The sequence below is a fragment of the Gossypium hirsutum genome, chromosome D02 (assembly GCF_007990345.1).
Source record: "Gossypium hirsutum isolate 1008001.06 chromosome D02, Gossypium_hirsutum_v2.1, whole genome shotgun sequence".
Lineage (NCBI taxonomy): Eukaryota > Viridiplantae > Streptophyta > Magnoliopsida > Malvales > Malvaceae > Gossypium > Gossypium hirsutum.
The window spans coordinates 24677628-24700456 of record NC_053438.1 but is presented as its reverse complement, the minus strand read 5'-3'; the positions used below and the strand labels follow the sequence as shown (position 1 = coordinate 24700456).

The 22829-nt window shown below is 34.6% G+C and overlaps 1 protein-coding gene across 1 annotated transcript; it reads left to right on the top strand.

Moving 5' to 3' along the window:
- The first annotated feature begins 15919 nt into the window (after window positions 1–15919).
- LOC107910300 (dolichyl-diphosphooligosaccharide--protein glycosyltransferase subunit 1A) lies at window positions 15920–19434 on the top strand. Its single transcript, XM_016838110.2, has 10 exons — window positions 15920–16164; window positions 16376–16420; window positions 16530–17164; window positions 17255–17402; window positions 17481–17657; window positions 17916–17984; window positions 18113–18202; window positions 18364–18522; window positions 18613–18837; window positions 19109–19434. The coding sequence occupies exons 1-10, from the start codon at window positions 16069–16071 to the stop codon at window positions 19298–19300; spliced, it is 1836 nt and encodes a 611-aa protein (XP_016693599.1). The 5' UTR covers window positions 15920–16068; the 3' UTR covers window positions 19301–19434.
- The last annotated feature ends 3395 nt before the right edge of the window (window positions 19435–22829 follow it).

Genomic DNA, 22829 nt, shown 5'->3' with positions numbered 1-22829 from the left:
ATATGTTTTATAATTGTTTATAATATTTATATTATGTTATAATTGTCATATATATATATATGAGATGATCCACAGTTGATCGTTTAAAAAATAATAAGTGTGGTAATGAGAAAATACATGTGTTGTACTATTCCATTCACTGCTTTAGGTTATTCGATAACTATGAGAAGTATGGTAATGAGAAGGTGCATGTCTAGGATAGCTCTGGATAAGAAAGGCTTGGTTTTTAAGCGGTCAAATTTGACTCACCTCCCTTTCCTAGGACCCTAACTAGTGCAGTTCACCTTCACTTCTTCGATTTTTCCCTTAAAAGAAAAACTGTGGAGAATCAAAATTGTTTGTTTTTATGATTGATTAATTCTTATGAATAAATGTGAATATTATAAAATTGTCATAGCATGCCATGCATATATTGGAAGTATGTCATTTAGATTAGGTAAGAATGCCACTAGGACTATTGTCTGATCATTTTTTAAATTTGGGATAAAAAACCTTGCATGTTTTTTAAAATATTAAATGAGGAAAGGTCCTTGAACAAGACCTATGACCTCCATTGATGGTCCCTAAGTGATAACATGATAAATTTTCGAGCCAATTGCTACCCTAGCCACATCCCAAGGTAAAATTTGTCCTGTGGGTTCACTAAATGGGATTTCCTTTTAAGGACAACTAATCATGCATTGTCCCAAGATGACTTTCAGAGAGATTGTCCCAAGATGACTTTCAGAGAGATTGTCTCAAGATGACTCACAAATGAGAGCAAGTTCATGATGGGTCTTGAGTCAATGGTTACACACTCAAGATCATCTCTTATTAAATAGTTTCCCAAGAAACGATATTTAAGTTAGAAATGATTGCCAAATGTTAAACAAACGTTAGCTCATGTGGAGTCTTGAGAATTAATATTCATGAATTGATTGGATGTAATCCATGTTCTTGCTAGTTAATCATAGGACCTTAAGGTGACATGGTTGGTGGGTGTGAGAATAATTGTAGCAACGAAAAAATATTTTTTTTATGGTTTTAATAAGACGCATGCAATATACTGCATTCTTGATATGTTGTTGAAATGAAAAATATTTGCTTAATACAAATATAGTAATTAGTGAATATTTATTTTTTTCAGTTCAAATATGTCTCCTACTCCTCTTATTAGCATTCTTACAGAGAATAGATTAAATGGGGATCACTTTCGAGAATGGAAACAAAATTTGCTGATAGTTCTCAGTTGTGAGAAACACAAATTCGTTCTTGACAAAACGTGCCCTCTTAAAGCTCAACCCAAAGCGAGAAATCGCTGAAGAGATTCTGACTTGATTGCTCAATGTTATGTTAGTGAGCATGATTAGTGTGTTGCAAATGTAACACGAGAATTTTCGTACTACTAGAGAGATCATGAAAAGTTTGGAGGATTTGTTTGGAGGCCAAATTGTATTGGCTCGACAATCTGCTATTACAAATTTGATGAATTCTCAACAAAAAATCGACACTCCAATCAAAGACCATATTCTTAAGCTTTTGGGATTCTTTACAGAAGTGGAGGACAACGGGCTGAACTAGACGTGAACACTCAAATTGAAATAGTGTTCGAATCCTTAACTAAGGAGTTTGCTAGTTTTAGGGTCACAACTTAAGGAATAAGGCGCTTACCTTAACTCAGCTTATGAAAGAATTACAATCCTACGAGTTGATGTTGAATGGTGGTAAGTCAGTTCAGGAGAAACTTGAACAAACTTAGCTGTGGGCCCCTCGTCCTCTAACGGGAAGTAGAAAGCTAAGGGAAAGAAAAAATCAACAAAGTCTTCGGTTCTACCTCGTGTGATAGAAAGAAGGCTAAGAAGTTAAAAAATCCTAAAAAGATCAAATGTTTCTTCTGCAACAGGAAAGGGAATTTCAAATCAGACTGTAAGGAGTATTTGGATTACCTATCCGAAAAGGGAAAAGGTATGAAACTCTCTGTGGTTAAAGCTTGCTTAGTGAAAGAATCAATTGACAACATGGTTCAGTGAAATGAGAAGTCTACGTGACAAGAGCCTCTCTTTGCTAACCGAAGATGGGAGCTATGTTTCAACTGAATCAGTGAGAGAATTTAATTTACACTTTGATAATTTTAGGAAGATTATTTTAAAGAACGTATTTTATGTACCTCATTTTAAGAGGAATTGTTATTCATAGAAATCGTTCTTTAATCTGTAATGGATGGATAGAAAACAATCTCTACTTTATCAAACCAAATAACTACTCGATGCTTCCAACTAAAATAGTGAAAAAAAAGCTTAAAACTTCTCACTCTAATAAGGTGTACCTGTGGCACTTAAGACTTAGTCATATTAACGAAGAAAGAATCACTAGACTCGTAAGAGATGGTCCCTTAAGTATGTTTAAGGAAGCTAATCTTCCACAATGTGAATCTTGCTTGGAAGGTTAAATGAACAAGAGGTCTTTTAATGTGAAAGGTACGAGGGCCAACCAACCTTTAGAACTTGTGCACACCGATGTATATGGTCTTATGAGGATCAACGCCCAAGGAAGTTGCGATTATTACGTGACTTTTATTGACAACTATTTTCGATACGTATATGTGTATCTAATGCACAGAAAAAGCAAAACCTTTGATAAATTTTGAGAGTTTTGTATGGAAGTGGAAAGACAATTAGGTTTATCCATAAAAAATCTTCGGTTTGATCGACATGGGGAAAACTTGTCCAATGAGTTCTTAAGATACCTCATATAGGATGGGATTTTATCCCAATTGATTGCATTAGGCTCTCCACAGCAGAATAGCGTAACTGAGAGAAGGAATAGAACCTTGCTTGACATGGTTCATTCAATGTTAAGTTATTCATGACTTCTTACTTCCTTCTGGGGATCTGTGATACAAATGGTTTGTTAAGTCTACTTGTAAGACACCTTATGAACTGTGGTATGGAAGGAAATCCGTTTTAAATCACTTTAGAATATAAGGTTGTCCAGCGGACGTTCTGGATATAGATGCAAAAAAGTTGGATGCACGGATAAAATTGTGCACATTTACAGGATATCCAAAAAGAATATATGGAGGATTATTCTACAATCCAAAAGATAATATGATTAAATTTTCTACTCATGCTACTTTCCTCGAAAAAACCTACATGGATAACTTTAAGCCTTGAAGTAAAGTAGTACTCGAGGAACTTTCAGGAGTAGTACAACAATCACCAAGTTCAATTCTCGAGAAAGTTGTAGAAAGACCTTCAAAAGGTCAACAACATAGGGGAATTTGTTGTATTCGGAGACTCACTTACGAGGAGGCTATGCAGCACATTAATTCCAAGCTCTGGAAACAAGTCATGGATGCCGAGATGGATTCTATGAAATCCAATACAATGTGGGAACTTGTAGACTTACTGGTTGGGATTAAACCAATAGAGTGCAAGTGGACCTACAAGAAGAAGAGAAATGAGAAAGGGAAAGTGGAACCACACAAAGCTAGACTTGTAGGGAAAGGTTACACATAAAAAGAAGGCATCGATTACGATAAGACCTTCTCTCCGATAACCATGCTCAAGTCTATCTGCATACTCTTATCCTTTGTCACCACTCTCGATTACGAGATCTAGTAAATGGATGTCAAGAAAACATTCTTGAATGGCTATCTTGATGAGACCATTTACATGGCTCAACCCACTAGCTATGTTGTCAAAGGAAAGGAGTGGAAAGTTTACAAACTGCTATGATCTATTTATGGACTTAAGCAGGTGTCCCGCTCATGGAATAAAAGATTTGATCAAACGATCAAGACTTTTGGATTTGAGAAAAATGCTGATAAACTTTGTGTTTATAAACGTATAAAGGACAAAAAGGTGGTCTTCCTCATTTTGTATGTCAATGATATTCTACTTATCAAAAACGATGTAAGAGAATTGTCATCAATTAAATTGTGGTTAGCTCAACAATTTAGCATGAAGGACTTAGGTAAAGTTAGTTATATTCTTGGAATTCGAATCCTTAGAGATTGAAAGAATAAAATAACAGCTCTATCTCAAGTTTCATACATCGATAAGGTACTAGAACATTTTGCAATGACCGATGCAAAGCCAGGCGTTCAGCTGACTGCATCAAGTTTTCATCTTTCTTTAATTGATTGTCCTAAGACAGCAATAGAAAGAGAGCATATGAGTAAGGTTCCATATACTTTAACAGTTGGAATCCTTATGTATGCGATGCTTTACACACGTTCAGATATTTGTTTCGGGGTAGGAATGGTTATTCAATATCACTCAAATTTAGGTATCAGGCATTGGCAAGTTGTAAAGCATATATTAAGGTATCTTTAATGGACTAGGGATCATATGCTTGTGTATTCTAGGGAGAACCTTACTCCAATTGGATACACAGACTCAGACTTCCAAACCTGTAAAGATTCAAGGAAATCGACGTCGGGAAGTTTATTCGTTTTAGGCTGTAGAGCCATAGTATAGAGCAATAAAACAAACTTGCATTGCTAACTCTATTATGGAGGCCGAGTATGTGACTGTTTCTAAGGCAATGAAAGAAGCAATATGGCTTCGAAATTTCTTAATCGATCTTGAAGTCATTCCTGGTATAGAAAAAGGTATAACACTGTATTGTAATAATAGTGTTGTAATAGCTAATACTAAGAAATAAGAAGTCACAAGAACATGAAACACATTTATTGGAAGTATCACTTGATACAAGAGACAATAGTCGAATGAATTGTAGATGTGATGAAAGTAGCTTTTGAAGATAACCTTTCGGATCCATTTACTAAGACTCTTCTAACTAGGAGTTTTATCAAACACGAGAAGATATGAGAACGCAAAACATGACACATTTACTTCACTAGGGCAAGTGGGAGATTGTTGGGAAATGTGCCCATATTGTAATAAACATGTAACTATTTTCTATTTATTTGAACGATGAATAAATAAATAAAGTTAATTTCACATTTCACTATTATGTCTTTTGTATTTATGTTTTTTATATTTTGCATGCATAGCGAAATTGTGACAAACAAATATTAGCTCACTGATTGTCTAAGTTCACACTAAAGATAAGTGGCATTGTAAGAACGTTTACATTGCAAGAAAGATAACTTACTTCAGTAGATAATCTAAATAAGTCCGTAATCTGTAAAAGAATCAAAGTGAGCATTTGATTCAAATACTGAGAAGGGTTATTATGTCGTCAACAATTCCAATTTGGGAGATGGCTAGTTTTGGCTATCGGAGTAGTTGACTCCACAAGTACAAACATATATGTATTCATTAGTAGAATAATACATTGAACTATACCCAAGATGAATTAATTCTAAATCCGTTTGTGAATTAATTCACTTGTGACATTCATGGTGTGATTTACCTAAATCATGAGTTAGTCATTGACCATGTGTATGCAACTCATGTGCTTTGATATAAGTGAAGGCTTATGCTCTAAAGATGATCGAGCTCATAGCCGGTATGTTGGGTACATGACTTGTGTATATCATGGCTTTACTAGCAATAGTGGAATTCATAACTCAATTAAAGAGTTAATGAGGTTCTCTCATTGGTATTGTATGGATTGATAAATATGGAACGTGGCCACAAGTTGCTTATTCTCAAACGAGCAATTTATCACATTTATTTGTTGATAGTGATCATATTAATCATTAAGAAGACACAATGGTGACAGTGAGATAATTGTATTGAGTGAACGGATTTAACTCAAAGGAATCAAGGATATCACTTGAGGGTAACACAAATATGACGAGGTCATTGGACAAAGCAGTTGGATGAATTGCTTTCGTAAAGAGTATACAATAAGGAGTTTTCAATAATGGAAATAATTTAATTGAGTCAATTTATTTGATGTGAAATTAAATTAGGTGATCGTGAGAATTGTTCAACTAGAGAATTTGATTAAAGAATTTTATTGAAAAACTAATTTGGAAAATCTAAGTAATTTTTGGAAAAACTAGTTTTGATCAAGTAAAATTAAATTAATTAAAAATTAATATGATATTTTTGGAAATTAATTTCCAAGTCATACAATTGGCCCAATGGGTAATTGAACTTGAAAATTGGACCTGAGATTGTAAATTGGACCCGAGAGCCCAAAATCGAGATCAAGACCCAAAAACTGGTCAAATCAGGTCTGGTATGTGAAATTGGGCCAACGGTCCAATCGATGGCTAGACCGGACCGGTCAGGTCGTCATTGACCCGAACAGAATCGATAGTAGCCAAATCGACTCGAGATGCTGTAAGGGTATCTCACGTACATCACCGGACATGGAGGTGCATGCGGTTGCTACGGCGATGTCTCGGTGGCTAGCGACAGCTGGTCTTCGGTGGTTGAATAGTAGAAGAGTTACATTCCTACCGGGACTCTATCAAAGAATTTGATTTCAGATTAATTCTTCTAAAAATAATATTATTTTAATAAGATTTAATATTAAATTAATATAATATTTATCAAGTGATTAAATTAATATAATATTTTATATTAGATTAATATAATATTAGATTAAATTTAATATTAAAGTGATTAAGTTTAATCATAGTTGAACTCTCTAAACTGTCCCTCTATAAAGAGAGTCCTGGGTAATTATTTTACACACACTTGAATTTAAGAGAATGTTGTAGAGAGAAAATTCTATGAAAAGATTATTTCAGAGAATTTCTAAAGATATTTTTCTGATTTACAACTTGACCCAAAAGTTTAGAGAAATTATGAAATTAACCCACTATTAATTTTTGTGAAAAATTTATAATTCGAAGCAATCCCAAACTCGGTAGATGTGAGCTTGAGGATAGCAGAGAAGACTACTAGGTCAAAGCGCTCATCCTAGCTGAATAAAAAAGGTAATATTTTGATTAAGTGTTTATTACTTTAGATATCACAACCAAGATCTTGTTTTGGAAAAAAATTTAAAACTTTTTTTCCCTAAATTTATTTTCCATTGCGTTTTCCAAACTTGTTTTTCCAACATTATTAGGGTTGTTAAGGCTGACAGTTTAAGAAAACATAATTTATACCAATTAATTCATCTCGAGAAATCCTAAATCCTCCATTAATCATCCTCATCCACTCGTTAATCTTCTTTAAGGGATTTAGCCACTCATGTTATTCATAATCTCATCTTCAACTGAATAAACCATATGAGAAACACAACCGATTCGGAGAAGAAAAAAATTTGAATAATTGTGGGTTGAATATCGAATGGGGAATGAAATAACAAATATCTAGATTGGAATAATGAAATAAAACAAATGCAAAGGAAAATATGGAGTAAATTCTTTAATTAAATAAGCAAATCCTTGAATTAAAACTAATTCAAAGAGAAAAAAAAAAGAAAGTATTTAAAAAGCCAAAAAGAAAATAAACTAAAACTAATTCTAAACTATTAGGGTTTTTGAAGGCATCTAGGACGATTTAGTTGCATCAATCCCCTAATGTCTTATTTATATAGGCGTTGGTAGCCCAAATTAGATCTTTGGAGCATCCTAGGTCTTCATATAAGTTTGATTGCGCAGATGAAAATATCCCCGGTGAACTTGGGCAACACGTCGACCTTATGTTACCCCATGCAAGGGGTGTGGCACGACATGACACCAAATTCCTACCTTGTGTCATTCATTCTATGCCTTGACGTCCCATGAAATTTATGTATCACTCAACATTTGCTTCCACATCAATTTTTCCTTTATATCTCCATCCTACACACTCAATTAAACCAATTAGCATAACCTAAGGCCAATGGAGACCTATTGGGTCACAGCACCTACAACATGTGTTAAAAATTCTTATTTTTATTAACTTTCTATCCTAAGGCCTAATTACTGAAAATGAAATACAATATCCCAAATTGATTAAAAAATGAAATACTTATTTTTATTAACTTTCTATCCTAAGGTCTGTCTCAAATCAGTATCATTCAGAGCACAGATTCTCCCACGAAAATAGAGTACCCTATCACTGTTTAGTCCAAAATCCGTAGTACTACCACCCTCAATCTACCGGAATCGAAAACCCAACGACTCATCCTCTAACTACTTACCCTTAATCTACTCAATCCATGACGACTTAACATAAAGCTCGGCTAATAAACTACCATGATCAAATAAACTTAGGCGAGCAAATATTGCCCTCAAATCAGTCATAGCCCTACGACTCAGTGCATCAGCCACCACATTGGTCTTCCCAGGGTGGTACTCTATGGTGCAGTCATAGTCTTTAAGAAGCTCAATCCACTTGCGCTGCCTAAGATTAAGTTTCTTCTGAGTGAGGAGATACTTGAGGCTCTTATCATCAGTGTAGATGATACACTTCTCACAATACAAATAATGCCTCCAGATTTTTAGTGTGAATACCACAGTGGCCAACTCCAAGTCATGCGTTGGATAATTCGCCTCATGGGTCTTAAGCTAACGAGACGCATAGGCTACCACTTTACCATCCTATATCAACACACATCCCAAGCCAACATGTGATGCATCACTCTAAACAGTGAACTCCTTTCTAGGCTCTGGCCGTATCAGAACAGGGGCCTCAGTCAGTACAATCTTGAGCTTCTCAAAGCTCTCTTGCTGCGCATCAGTCTAGTTAAACGGCACACCCTTATGTAGCATCTTAGTCAAGGGTGCTGCAATCAATGAAAAACCCTCTACAAATCGTCGATAATATCCCGCCAGTCCCAGAAAACTGCGGATTTCAGACACGTTCACTCCAACACAACCTCAATCTTTCGAGGACCAACTTGAATCCCCTCAGCCGAAACTACATGACCAAGAAATGTCTCCTCACACAGCTAGAACTCACACTTACTAAACTTAGCATAGAGCTATTTTTCCCTCAAAGTCTAAAGAACAACTCGAAGGTGTTCATCATGCTCATCCTCAGTTCTCGAGTAAACTAGTATATCGTCGATGAATACCACCACAAATCGATCCAAATAAGGTTGGAACACTCGATTCATTGAATCCATGAAAGCTACTGGTGCATTAGTCAGTCCGAATGGCATCACTAGGAACTCATAGTGACCATAACGAGTCCTAAACACCGTCTTATAAACATCAGCCTCCTCAACCCTTAATTGATGATATCCAGATCGGAGGTTAATCTTGGAAAAAACCAAAGCTCCTTAAAACTGGTCAAATAGATCATCTATCCTCGGTAGGGGGTACTTGTTCTTAATGGTCATCTTATTCAGTTACCGGTAGTCGATGCACATCTGCATGGATCCATCATTCTTCTTTACAAATAATACCGGTGCTCACCACGGAGACATACTAGGGCAGATGAACCCACGATCCAATAACTCCTAAATCTAAGCCTTTAGCTCTGTAAGATCATTCAGGGCCATTCAGTAAGGGGCGATAGACATCGGAGCTGTACCAAGAATGAGCTTTATCCCAAACTCCACTTCACAATTCAGAGGTAAACTCGGTAGCTCCTTAAGAAAGACGTCTGGAACATCCTTTACTGTTTTGATATCCTTAACTATAGAGTCCCCAAAATCTGAAACACTTATATAGGCCAAGAATACCTCACATCCCTTACGAACCAACTTCTCCGTCACCAGTACAAAGATCACATTACATAAGTAGTTTCAACGTTCTCCAATCATAACTACCTCCATATCCTCTTCGGCAATTTTCGCCTTCTCGACCAGGGCAGAAATATCTCACTCCCTCTGCGGGGCTATCAGAACTCTCAAATTGTCTCTAACGCCATCCTCAAAGCGGACACATCACTCATACTCAGATGCCACCATACCTCAAGCATAGCGGCTCAGTCTCAGAAACTTTGCCTCATACTCGGCCACTGATCGATCCCAGTGTAAGATTCAAAAACTCCCTCCTATGTGTATCCATATAACTAGCTCCGACATATTTCCCCTGGAAGGCGATCTTAAAGAACTTTCAGGTCAGATGTTCGGGCTGAATGCCCTGCTTAACAGTCGGCCACTACTGATAAGCCTCATCCCGCAGCAGCGAGACTACACCCTTTAATTTTTGCTTAGGGGTGCAATTTCGATCATCCATGATACTTTCCGTGGCCTTAATCCAGTACTCGGCCATATTATGGGTGACCCTAGTGACACCCTTGAAGAGCTCAGCTCCATTGGACTGGAGTCGTTTCGTAACCGACCCTCAGCCCCTAAATCCAGTATTGGGCCCAACAACCCTCTCCAAAGTCTTTAGCATAGCCTGGGACAATACATCGTCCCCGGCCATACGATCTTGAGACCCAATCTCAATAGCGGGTGACACTGGCATCTCATTCGTATCCAAATTTGGCAGGCTGCTGGATACCTCATGTGCTTGTGTTTATTACAAGTTTTATCTGGTATTATAAGTTTTATGGATCAATTACAGTTTCAGTGTTTATTAACAAATATTTTATGTAAAACAATATCGGTTATTCAGAGTTCATTTTCGTAAATAGCTGTCTCACTATAGTTTCCAGTTTCTCTACAATTTTCAGTATACACTAACTAAAGTGTTTTCAGTACAGTTTACTACCTATAGTAGTTTCAGAATATACTATCCATAACAGTTTCAGTTTAAAACAAATCATAGTTCAGAATACTTACAGGATCGACGCCGAAGACTCAGTGTACCACCTACTCAGTAAAAACATTTCAAATCATTTGGAAATCAATCAATTTTTTGAAACCCAATTTTTATAAAACCTATAATCCACAGTCGAGTTTTGCAACCTAGCTGTGATACCACTAAATGTAACACCCCAAACCCGGCCTAGACATTATGCCCGAATCTGGCGATGTCACATGGAATGAGATTTGAAGATAAGATTGTTGAGTTAAAACTGTTACAATTAGTTAGCTTTTATTTAATTAAAAAAAAGTACTAGTTGATTTGCTTTAAAATTTGTCTCTTAGGGGAAGCTTTTGTAACCAATTAATTTAGAAAAAATCGTTTCTATTTACGAAAATCTTAGTTTTTAGAAAAACCCAGTTTTGTTGAGTTGCAGTTTAAAAAAATCCATAAAAATAGTATAAAGTCCCAAATTTAATACCAACCAGCCAATAGTCCAAAAGTTACATCAAAAACCCAAAATAAGTAATAAATTCTAGACATTAACGAAAAATAGTCTAAAATTTACGTGTGGCCACCGTCAAGTCCTCCGCTGCACTGACTCGTCAAGTCTGGGGATTACCTGTACAGATTAAATAGAAAAATGGTGAGTTTTTGCAAACTCAGTGTGTAATCTCCGCAGAAAACATGCATACAGATATTTAACAGCATTCAGTTAGATACAGTCGGGGGGCCTAGGCCCATCACAGAAATAGTTTGGGCCTTAGCAAGTTCAGATACAGTCTGAGAAATATATTAGGGCCTTGGCCCATATCAGATACAAAATGCAGATACAGTAAATTAGAATCCTACCCACCAGCCTCTACGCACCATCTCCGTCCAACCCTACACACCATGTGGGGATTAAATCAACCCACCCATCCCTACACATCATGCTGTACCGAAATGCGACACATAATCAGAAGGTTGCAGCTAAGCTGCCAGATAACAGGCTTAATAGCTTTTTAGACACTTCCTCCAACTATCAACCCACCCCGATGCAATGCAACATGCAAAATATGTCATGCCATTATGCAATTAATAGTAAATACATTTAGATATCATAAGTCATGCTCGGTATAAAAATCAGACAGATAGATCACACATATAAGGGTCTAAGTAAAGCTTACCGACCCTACAATAGGTCCACAGTCGACCTGGGCGACCCGTGCAACCTTACAGAACTTTTTAAAAAAATGAGCTCACACGCCCATGTGGCCTGCCTGTGTGGGCCCACACGTCCGTGTGGCCCACTCGGCCCAAATTGGCCTTGGCCGCATGATCCATTTTTAATGTAACACGTGCTAGCTAAATATTCATATATGTTTTCACTGTTTACTTATATGTTCCTTCAAAGCTGTCCACTTGAGTCACTGTTACTAAATTATTTATATCTTGAGCTACAAAATTCCAAATTAAGGTCGCTTGCTGTCTTTGAAACTAGACTCAAATACCTTCCTACCATAAAATTTTCAAAATTTTTGGTTCAACGAATAAGTACAGTAAAATCTTCAATCTTACCTTTGTTCTGCTGTTTGACAGCTTCGACCTTTCTTTGCTAAAAATTAATTCTCTTAGTAAAAAATTTGGATGATGTTACTATTTGTTTCTATTGAAAATAGACTTATTAATAATTTAAACATGTAAATTTTAACCCCTAATTATTTTTCTCTAATTTTTGACGATTTTTCCAAAGTCAGAATAGGGGAACCCGAATTCATTCTGACATTGTCTTACAAAACTTATTATATCTCACGATTTACAATTCAATTACTTACACCATTTCTTCTATGAGAAACTAGACTCAATAAGCTTTAATTCCATATTTTTTTCATCCTCTAATTCGATTTCCAAAACTTATGGTGATTTTTCAAAGTTAGCCTACTACTGCTGTCCAAACAGCAAGCAATTTCGACTTTTCATCGAATCCCATTTTCTGCGTTTGGGTACACACCTGGTTTTGTTTGATACTAAAACAGTCCTCGAGCACTTCAAAGCCTATAACTAAACAAATAACACTAATTTAATATTACATAACGTGATCCCAAATCAAACTCGTATCGAGGTTTTAACCCATAAGCAACTAAACATTACCTTCAATTGATGAACAGTAATTCTCACACAAACTAAGACTCTGATTGGTGATTACGAGCCCTTGAATCCTCCCCTAATTGGCATACACAAAACACTTCAGAAGAAAGTTAACAAATGGAGACAAACCACTTATCTAAAACTTATCGAATGATCGCAGACAAACGTGGAGCGACACAAGGCAGAGTGGGAAAAGAAAAATCAAGAAGATGAAAGGTGAAAAAGAGCAGAAATTCGACAGCAATGAAGAGAAAAACAGCAAGAGGGTGGAGGGATTTTGGGGAAAGTAAAAAAGGGAAAAAAAGATGAATAGAATATTTGATAACCACCCCAATCTCTTATTTCTTTCCATCAAACTCCCCACTAAATTCACTACTCAGATTTTTACTCCATCTTAAACTCTCCTGGATGCACAAGCAAAAATAATGTCCACGCCAAGATTCAAACACAAGACCTTCACACCAACACTCTACTTATCCACCAGACTAGCATGCCCATTTTGTTAATTATTTGCCAACTTTTACTTAAAACCCTACTGACCAAAGACAGGATATCAAAATTTGCCCAAGTCCTGGCTTGAACTTAGGACCTCCCAGACACATCCAGAACAGATAACCACTAAAGCAGACAGATATTTTGTGTCACACATTCACAATACCCAAAATTAAAATTTTGGGGGCGTTACACATTCGTCTAGATATTTTACTAGGTTCGTCAATCCTAGTATACTAAGTTCTCTTAAATAAATACTTAATTTTAGGTTATTATCTTCTCAATCAATTAATCAGGTTAAACAATTAAATCATACTAGATATATATAAAGCACAAATTTATTCTAATATTTACACAAACATTCAATTAACAAAGTTAAAGAAAGAAATATAAATAATAGAATAAGAAAATAGATAGAGAATGCTTATTGAGTAATCGATGTAATGGCACATTTTTGAAACATTCTATGCTCATGATAGTCTCACTTTTGAATTATATCTTTCAATTAAGCAGACATATAAATAATTAAGTAAAAATGAAAAGTTGAATAAAAATCTGAAGAATAGTGTTTGGCTCCCCCAAAATCCCTCTAATTCAAGTTACAATGTCCCTTTATATAGGCTAACATTGAAAAACTAAAGTGCCTAAAATAACTTTGTAATAATTAGTGTTTGATTGGGAAAAGAGCACCTAGCCTTTGAAACCATGGCTGAGATAATTCAAGAAAACGTCACGTTGTCACGACGTCAAGTGCTCCCACATTGCAATGTCAACTATGTTGTAGCCCTTCCTCATGTTTGTCTTTAGTGTCATGAATCCCGTAGCCCGATGTCGTGATACTGGCTCCAACTTCGTTCTCGATGCTATTTTTAATTTATTTTTTATGTCATAATTTCCATACTTCATTGTCATGACATTGGCAGCAGTTCCAGCCCGAAGTTACATCTTTAGCTCCCAAATCAACTTGCATGACCACGTAACCTTATTAAATATCAAAATGTTAAAAAAAACTATAGAAAAACATAAATTACTACTTTGAATTTAAAAACACAAATAAACACTTAAATAAGAACCATGATCGTTGTTGATCAATCTGCCAAGTGAGTGTTTTTTTATTTCAAAATGTCATGCCAACAAATTTAATAGAAGAATTTTAATAATATTAACAATTGGACCTAAAAATTTGAAATCTAACAAATGGACTAAATTCCTAAAAATAAAAGTAAATAAACTAATTTTTAAATATAAGAAGAATATAGGGACTTAAAAGCATATTTTTAAAGAAAAAGAAATTTTTGGATTAACCCAATCTAGGCATGCAAGCCTACCTTCATGGTTCAAACTCAGCTCATTAAATGTCCAATTTTCAATCCCGCTATACAAAGTTGGGTAAACTACACTAGTAATCATTAACTATTAGTAATTTTTTTACCATTCAACTATGAAAAATTATAAAATGATCACTCAACTATTTGATTTTTCCTTTTTTAGTCACTAGTTGTTAGATGGCTAATGGAAATATGACATGACATCTTTTAAAATTGGCATGGTAACAAGTTCAACCCTAAATGTTTCTATATTCTATCAATTTAATCTTAATTCTTTAAAAAATAGGTCTTAATGTTTACACATTACCTAAATTTATCCTGTTTTACATGAAAATATAATTCAATACATGATGAGAAAATTAAAATATATTTTTTAAATTCTTATTAAATTAGATAATTCTCAAATACATTGATTTCGTTATACTTTAAATGGTTGAGAACTTGATATCTCTCGATGACAATTAATTCACTTTTTTTGTTTGTTTGAGTTGGTTGCCATTGATGAAGCAAATCGAAGGTTTTTTTTTCTTTAAGTTGTTAGACTTCAAATTAGGTTGAATTAATGAAATGGGTACTTTTTATTTTCAATGAATTGAATTGGCTAGTTTACAAATTTTAGGTAACTTTGTTTCTTGTTGTTGTTCTTCATTTTTCCATTGAGTTAAATGTAGGGGCAATGCCACAAAGGGATGAAGTGAGAACACTCTAAATGCTCATATTTACTAGTGAAATTCATCGCTTGATGTCAGTTTTGGCTATCGATAATGCAAGTTTACTCATGGTTATGTAAACCTTTCAATTTATCCACTCACTAGACTCAATTAAGTTTATTGCAACTTCAACTTTTGGAAGTTGATGATTCAAAAGCACTTTTATTTTCTTTTATATAGTGGGTTAATTGAACGAGTAGCAAGACTCTCTATGTTCGTTGGAGACATTAAAGCTAATGATGACAATAACAAGAGCAACTCAGTTGAATTGACTTCAAATGAATCAAGTACGGATTTTATGAAATTTGTGAAGAGGGAACTGACTATGATTGAGTCATCTCAACTACTAGTATTCAATCTAACGATAGAGAATTAGAGTATCAAAATTAAAGAATGAGAAAAAGTAAAAATGATGATATTAGGTTTTTTTGTATTTCTATTTTTAGTATACTTTTGATCAAATTTAGTTAATATTTTTTTAGTTTTTCAAGTGAGAAAGTCACAAAAATGCAAAAATATTAAATTACATAATATGTAAATATTGATGATTATATTTTTTAAAATAAATTCTAAATTAACATAACGTATAAATGTCTAAAAATTAAAATTATTACTATGTCAGTTTTAAAAGCAGATACGTTATTTTTCCATTAATCTTTAATTGATGGGTGATAAAAAATATATAATGACTATTTTATTATTTCTCATTTGAAAAAAAAGGAAACTAGTAATTGAGGGAATAGCAATGTAATTTAGCCTACAAGGTAACAATAGATTACCAAAAGAGCCCTCCGTTCACTACAGGAACCAGAAACAAAAGGAGTCAACTAGGGGTCAAGTGCAGTAGAGATTCAGTTTCCCGACAATGGAGAGTTTCGGGTTTTGTTTCCTTATGCTTACAATCGCAATTTTGGCATCACCCGCACTTTCCGATCTGGTCCTTTCCAAAGTCGATCGACGCGTAAGTTTTTATCCTTCTCTATTCAAATTTCCCAGCTTTCTAGGGTTTAATATTATTGATAGTATTCCTTGCGAGTTCATTTCTCTGATTGGTTCACGGCTGCTTCTGAAGATTTTATCCATCTGAAACATCATCTCTTGGGTTGATCTGAACTGCTACAATAGTTGTATCTGTAAAGTTTTTATGTTAAAAGCGTCCCTATGTGTTGCAGATATATTTGACATCACATATTGTTCGGATTTCTTCAACTATGAAGGTGCTTCAGTAACACTCACTTTTCTTTTCATTCTCAAATTGCTAATGCTTTCAACTCTATTATCTCTTTTCGGCTTTATTCTTTAATGTGCTGTTATATTGTCCTTTAGGTGGAGAATGCAGGTTCCGAAAAGGAGTCCAAGGTTTTGCTGGCTTTTCCTGAGCAACAAGCCAAAAATATGGCATATTTGATTGCTACTCCACATGAAGGGAAAGGGAAAGGAAAAAACCCTGTTGTTGTTCTCCCTGTTGAGGCTGCCAACCCAAAAGACATGCCTGCTGCTTTGACATTCTATTCAGTATCTTTGCCTAAGGGATTAGCTGAGGGTGATAGCTTCACTTTTGATGTCTTGGCCGTATTTACCCATGCCTTGCGACCTATTCCTGAGCAAATCACTCAGGCTGATATTCAGCTTGTACTATACCAGGATAGTGCACACTATCTATCTCCTTATGCTGTGAAGGTTCAGTCTCTAAGTGTTAAATTGCCTGATTCTAGAATTGAATCCTATACAAAACTGGAGAACACAAAGATTCATGGTTCAGAAATCAAATATGGTCCTTATGAGAATATTCCTTCATTCTCGTACTCACCCATAGCAGTTCATTTTGAAAGCAATTTACCCTTTGCTGTTGCTCATGAATTGGTGAGAGAGATAGAAATTTCCCATTGGGGTAATGTGCAAGTCACTGAGCATTACAAGCTCATACATGGTGGTGCCCAGAGCAAGGGTGAATTTTCCAGGTTACTTCATATCTTTACCTTTTTATGGATTATGGTGAGCACCGTGCCGGGTTGGAAGTTTGTTTCTGAATTATTACTTTGACACTACAGGCTTGATTTCCAGGCCAGACCCAACGTTCGTGGTGCATCGGCCTTTAGGTATCTTGTTGCAAACTTGCCACCAAGGGCACATTCTGTTTATTACAGGGATGAAATTGGCAATATATCAACATCTCATCTGAGGGGTGACTCCAAAAAGGTTATATTGCTGAGTAGGATTTAAGAGCATCTATCATTTGGTAGTTTATTCTTATTGAAGTACCATTTGTCTTTGTAGACGGAACTATTGATTGAACCTAGGTACCCGATGTTTGGTGGCTGGAGAACTGCGTTTACCATTGGATATGGCTTGCCGCTTCTGGACTTTTTGTTTGAGTCAGACGGGAAGCGCTTTCTTAATATCACTTTTAGTAGCCCAATGGTTGAGTTGGTTATTGATGCACTCATTGTGAAGGTTTGTATCACTTCCTTCCCGAGCTTGCCTAAAACTTGTATAAGTACATATTTCAACTCTTACTAAATAGACATAGTTACACTACTTATTTGTCATGATTAAAACATGTCACCAAGTAATAAAATGGGCACTAATGCTGCTGTCTTATTATGAGCTTAGGATTAAGATATGTACTTGTGTGGTATAATTGCAGTCTGGTGAATGATAAGAGTGTTGTTTTCTTAGCATCCTCTTATTGATCTGGTACTTCGGTTGCAGGTTGTTTTGCCTGAGGGTTCTACTGACATATCTGTAGCAGCTCCATTTCCTGTGGAGCAGTGGCAAGAGGTATTAGCAGGCTTATTATTTCTCTTCTATTGGAACTTATGTTGTATAACATAGGGTCATATTTGTGTTGAACTTTGAGTCTGAAGGCTTTGGTTTTTTATATCTAATGTGTTTATGGTTGTATGCAGACCAAGATCTCCCACTTGGATATTGATGGTAGACCAGTAGTTGTGCTAAAAAAAACTAATGTTGTGCCTGAGCACAATCAATTTTTTCAGGTATTCTTCTTTCTCAATTTTCAGTCTGAATATGCACACTGCTTCTAGCATACTAGTGTAATGCCACCGTTCTGCTACCTCCAAACACAGAATATTGGACATCAGGTTTTCATAATCCTATATTTACAGGGTTAATGGTTTGCTGTTTGTTTACCTTTCAGGTCTATTACCATTTCAGTCAACTATCGATGCTCAGGGAGCCACTGATGTTAATTTCAGGGTTTTTCTTCTTTTTTGTTGCTTGCATTGTTTATATGCATGCAGACATATCAATCTCCAAGTCTTCTGCTTCTTATTTGGCTAAACAGCAGTGGGAAGAGGTTAGTAGGATGTTACTATGCAATCTACTTTGCTCACCCAAATCACCATGTACAAGTGAATTGTTTTGTGAATTTTCTCTGTAATTTCAGGTTCAGGCAGTGATTCAGCAGGTTCAGAATATCATAAGTAGATGCTTGACAACACATGATAACCTGGAAGCATCACTACGTGATCTTTCTAGGACTGGGAACATTCAAGCTTGTAAAGCTGCTCGAAAAGCAGCTGATGGTTTGTTAAAAGAGCTGTCCAAAGAATTGAAACCCTTGCTGACCTTCTTGCAATCTTCTCCATCAGCTGCTCAAGTATTACCCAAGGTTCACCTGTCTTTTACTGTTTGGTGGTGTTGCTCAACTTTTCTGGATCAATTAGATATGGATTTGTTGCCTTTCATGTTTGTCAATTGTTTATTTGTTGCAACATCTTGTTTTGGTAAATTTTAAACCTTAGCATGCAACAGTATTCTTGTTGTAACATGACTATGCATGACAGAAATATTCTGTTTGCTCTGGATGCCAATAGCATTTATGATTTTATTTTGCTCTATATGGAATATTCGTATAAGTGATAATTTTTTTATCTGTGTAGGTGGAGGAGCTGGTGGCTAAGGAGAGAGAATTACAGGAAAAAGTAATGGTGAAGCACTCTACGGTGGTGGACGGCTATGAGAAGAAGTTGGGGGCCCGTGATATTGAGAACCGGGTGGCTTTGCAGCAACAGAAACTTACAGCACTGAGGCAAGAAGTTGATGATCTTCTTGAGTTCATTGATGAAATATAAATTAAGTGCTAAAGTAGGCATAATATTTTGGTCCAAACCATAGACCTGAGCTCCAACTGGAATGACCTTGTGATCTGTAATGTTGCGATCAGAATGTTGTTTAAGGATTATATATGAGTCTTAGTTGATCTTGATTTTGATGTCTTGGTTTCTTTGTTGAATGTCATGTTTTTCTTAGTAAGGCTTTTTATGCACAATGCAAGATCGAAGAGTTTATATCTGCCTAAATTACTGAACTGGAAAATGCTAGCAGGCTATATAGGTAGTGAACTTAAGGCTGTCTACAGCTGTGGCCCGTTGGTTTGTGGTTTGCTGAAATAGATTAGCTTCACTTGTGAATGGCCGAATGCTGCAATCTGAAACATTAAGCCATACCAGCCCACTAGTTTTCTTCAGGTCTTTAAGTAATGGTGAATTATGGTTGTAGCAGAAACAAATTTGCTGAGTTATCTTTTGTTTTGTTATGCCTATATGACCTGTGAAGCAGAGAATGGGAACATACTGGAATGAAGAATTAAACAAACTTCTCTATGGATTATATTAAGACTATTTTCTTTCCCCTTTCTGTCATGCTTCCTCTTCTATCTCTGTTCTTCCTGCTGTTGTAGTGTTGTTTGATTGTTAATCTATGACCAGCATCACTAGTATTAGAGCTAACAATTGTCCTCGGCGATGGCAAGTGGTGTTACAACAGGATTGCAGAGGGATTTTGGTGAAGAAAGAAATCAAGATGGGCCAGGCTTCTAAGCTAGATTTGAGCAGGGCTGGAAAGTGCTTGATGATCTTCTGAGCAGCCCTTATAAAAACATTATTAACCCTTCCCTTGTCTGTGACCTCCGTAACCCCTATCCTGGTAGAATTACGACCTTTATCACCAACATCTACAACCCATTTCCTCGCTTAACATTGATAAGGCAAACATTAATCATCCATTCGCACCTATAAACCTCCAGTTGCCAAACCCAAAACCAAGAAACCAGTATCCAAAGCAATCTTGGGTTGAGGATCCTGCATTACTTCGTTTTCTCCACAAGATCATGCTTATGGTTGGATTCAGCCACAATACAAGATCTGTTTGGGTATTTTCACAGTTGATTAGAGTGGCCGCTCTAGAGTTGAGGTTAAGGTAAGTTGCACAGTTGATTACACAACTTTTATAAATTTTCATTTTGGGTACCGAAAATAAAATGTTTGCAATATGAGCATTGTTACGGATAATCATTTTAGTAATTTTCGTTACATATTTTTATTATTTTAGTCATCAGCTATTAATATGACGTAAGCTCATTTTAGTCTTAGTCGCCCAGTATAGGGAACTGAATTATTTAGCTCTTGAGATGAAACCTTCACCCATAATGCAATTCAATGTAAAAACTCTTTTTTTTCCGGTAAAAACTTAGTAATTCCTTGTAAAACTACAGGGTTTTTCCTTTTATTGAAAAAAAATAACTAAAAGAAATTCTAAAAAGAAGAAATAAAGCAAATTTAAAAAATAAAATGATTTTTCTCGTAAAAATTCAAGTTTTTTTTATTATAAAAACCTAGTAATTTCTTGTAAATTGGACAATATAATGTAATTGGATAAAAGTGTAATTATTAGACTAATAATTATACTCTTGTAATTCAAAGAATTATAATTCCCTAAATATGTTTGGCCAATGGAGTGTAATTATATCATAATTCCCGTTGTTATATTTGACAGTACAAATAGCAATTACACGGTTGTATAATATATATATTTAGAAAATATATTAATTACTATAAAAAATTATCAGTACGATAAAAAAATTCTAAACAAGTAACAAAAATTAAAATCAAATAATCATATGTAATATGTTAGGTTAAGAAAGTAATCAATAATACGATTACTTATAAAATAATAAGCAAAATCTAATTGCTCTGACATTTCATATTTGTTGGGTTATTCCCTCTCTAACATTTAACATATACTTCTTATTATCATCTCTTAGTCATTGATAGAATTATTCATCATCTAAATCTAAATATGTATTATTAAGATTATCAAGATATTCTCTCATGTACTTTTCAAAGTATGGATCATATTAATTCCATTTAGTATGCAATATGCTCGTATGCGCAATTAAACTTTTATTATGCTATATTGAGGTGATGTTAATATGAGAAATCTTTTTTAGAACAACAAATATTTTTTCAATCATATTTCAAAGTTTTGAATGTCTCAAATTAAAGAGTTTGCAAGCATCTCTAAAGCTTATGTCTATCTCCATTATCTCAAAAGGTATTGTACCCCACGATATGGTACAAAAAAAACTTTTTGTACAAAAATTTTTGGTACAAAAATTATTTGAACCCAGATCATTCTTTGGAAGGTGAACACTCGACCAATAGGTTATAATTTAGAGTTTATAAAACACATATGTAAATGAGTTATGTCTATACTTTTTGGCTATAATTTTTTTACAAATAAATATATTATAACACATTGATTTTTTTTTTCAATATATTTTTTTAGAACTTTAGAATTTTTTTAGGATTTAAATACACACAAATTTTTTATAATATAAAATACACATAAAATATTTTTTATAATATATTTTTTTAAGATTTATAATACAACTTAAATGTTTTTTGTCATAACCATCCCAAATATTAAGTATAATTACTTATGTAATTACTCTAATTCTTGCTCTCCCACCTAATAATTGAAAAATGCAATTGGAGTGCTTCAATTACACCCAATTCAATGGACCCCACCAATTATATTGGTTACCCAAATATGTTACTTTTGTGTAATTACAAGTAATTGCACCCAAATTCAGTTATTAGGTGACTTTTTAAACACTACTTTATTGAAAAAAATAAAATTTATTCTAAAAAAAGAAAAGAAAAGATAAATGAAAAAGATAAATTAGTTTTTATTTAAAAACTAAAATTTTCCAATAAAAACCAAGTTTTGTGTTCCTTTTACTAAGAAAAATTGAAATTAATTCTAAAAGGAAAAAAAATTAAAGGAAATTAAAAAGGAAAAATACTTTTTCCTAACCCAGATTTTTTTTATATAAAAACTCAAGTTTTTTCCTTTATTGAAAAAAAAGTAAACAATATTAAAAAAATAAAATAAGTGACCAAAATAAAAACTTGCTAAAATTGAATGACCAAAATGAGTGTATGTAATAATAAATTATAAGCAAATGACTAAAATGATAAAAGTATGTAACAACCGTGCCTACATCATAGACTTTATTTTTTGGTATTTAAAATGAAAATTTATGAAAACTTAGAGATTGATGTTATTATGAAAACAATTTCATCTGTGTTGTATTGAAAAAGATGCCAAGCAATATAAGAGGGAATGAATTGTCTGTTATATATCTAAGTATGATGTTTCAGCCTATCCCGCCTCGTTGCAACATTTGAGGATACTAGTTAAGTTTTGGAAACAAATTTCTCTTGACTTCACTAGAATTTATAAATCCTCGAAAAAAAATAGTATTTTAGTCATTGTAAATGTAAGAGAGTATACGCTCTAAAGTTGTAAAAGTATCGT

Excerpts from the sequence above, each read along its gene's own strand:
- LOC107910300 (XM_016838110.2), top strand. The coding sequence starts at position 16,069 with ATGGAGAGTTTCGGGTTTTGTTTCCTTATGCTTACAATCGCAATTTTG. Across the intron at positions 16,421-16,529 it reads GGATTTCTTCAACTATGAAG|GTGGAGAATGCAGGTTCCGA; the intron begins GTGCTTCAGTAA and ends ATTGTCCTTTAG. Across the intron at positions 17,165-17,254 it reads AGCAAGGGTGAATTTTCCAG|GCTTGATTTCCAGGCCAGAC; the intron begins GTTACTTCATAT and ends TTGACACTACAG.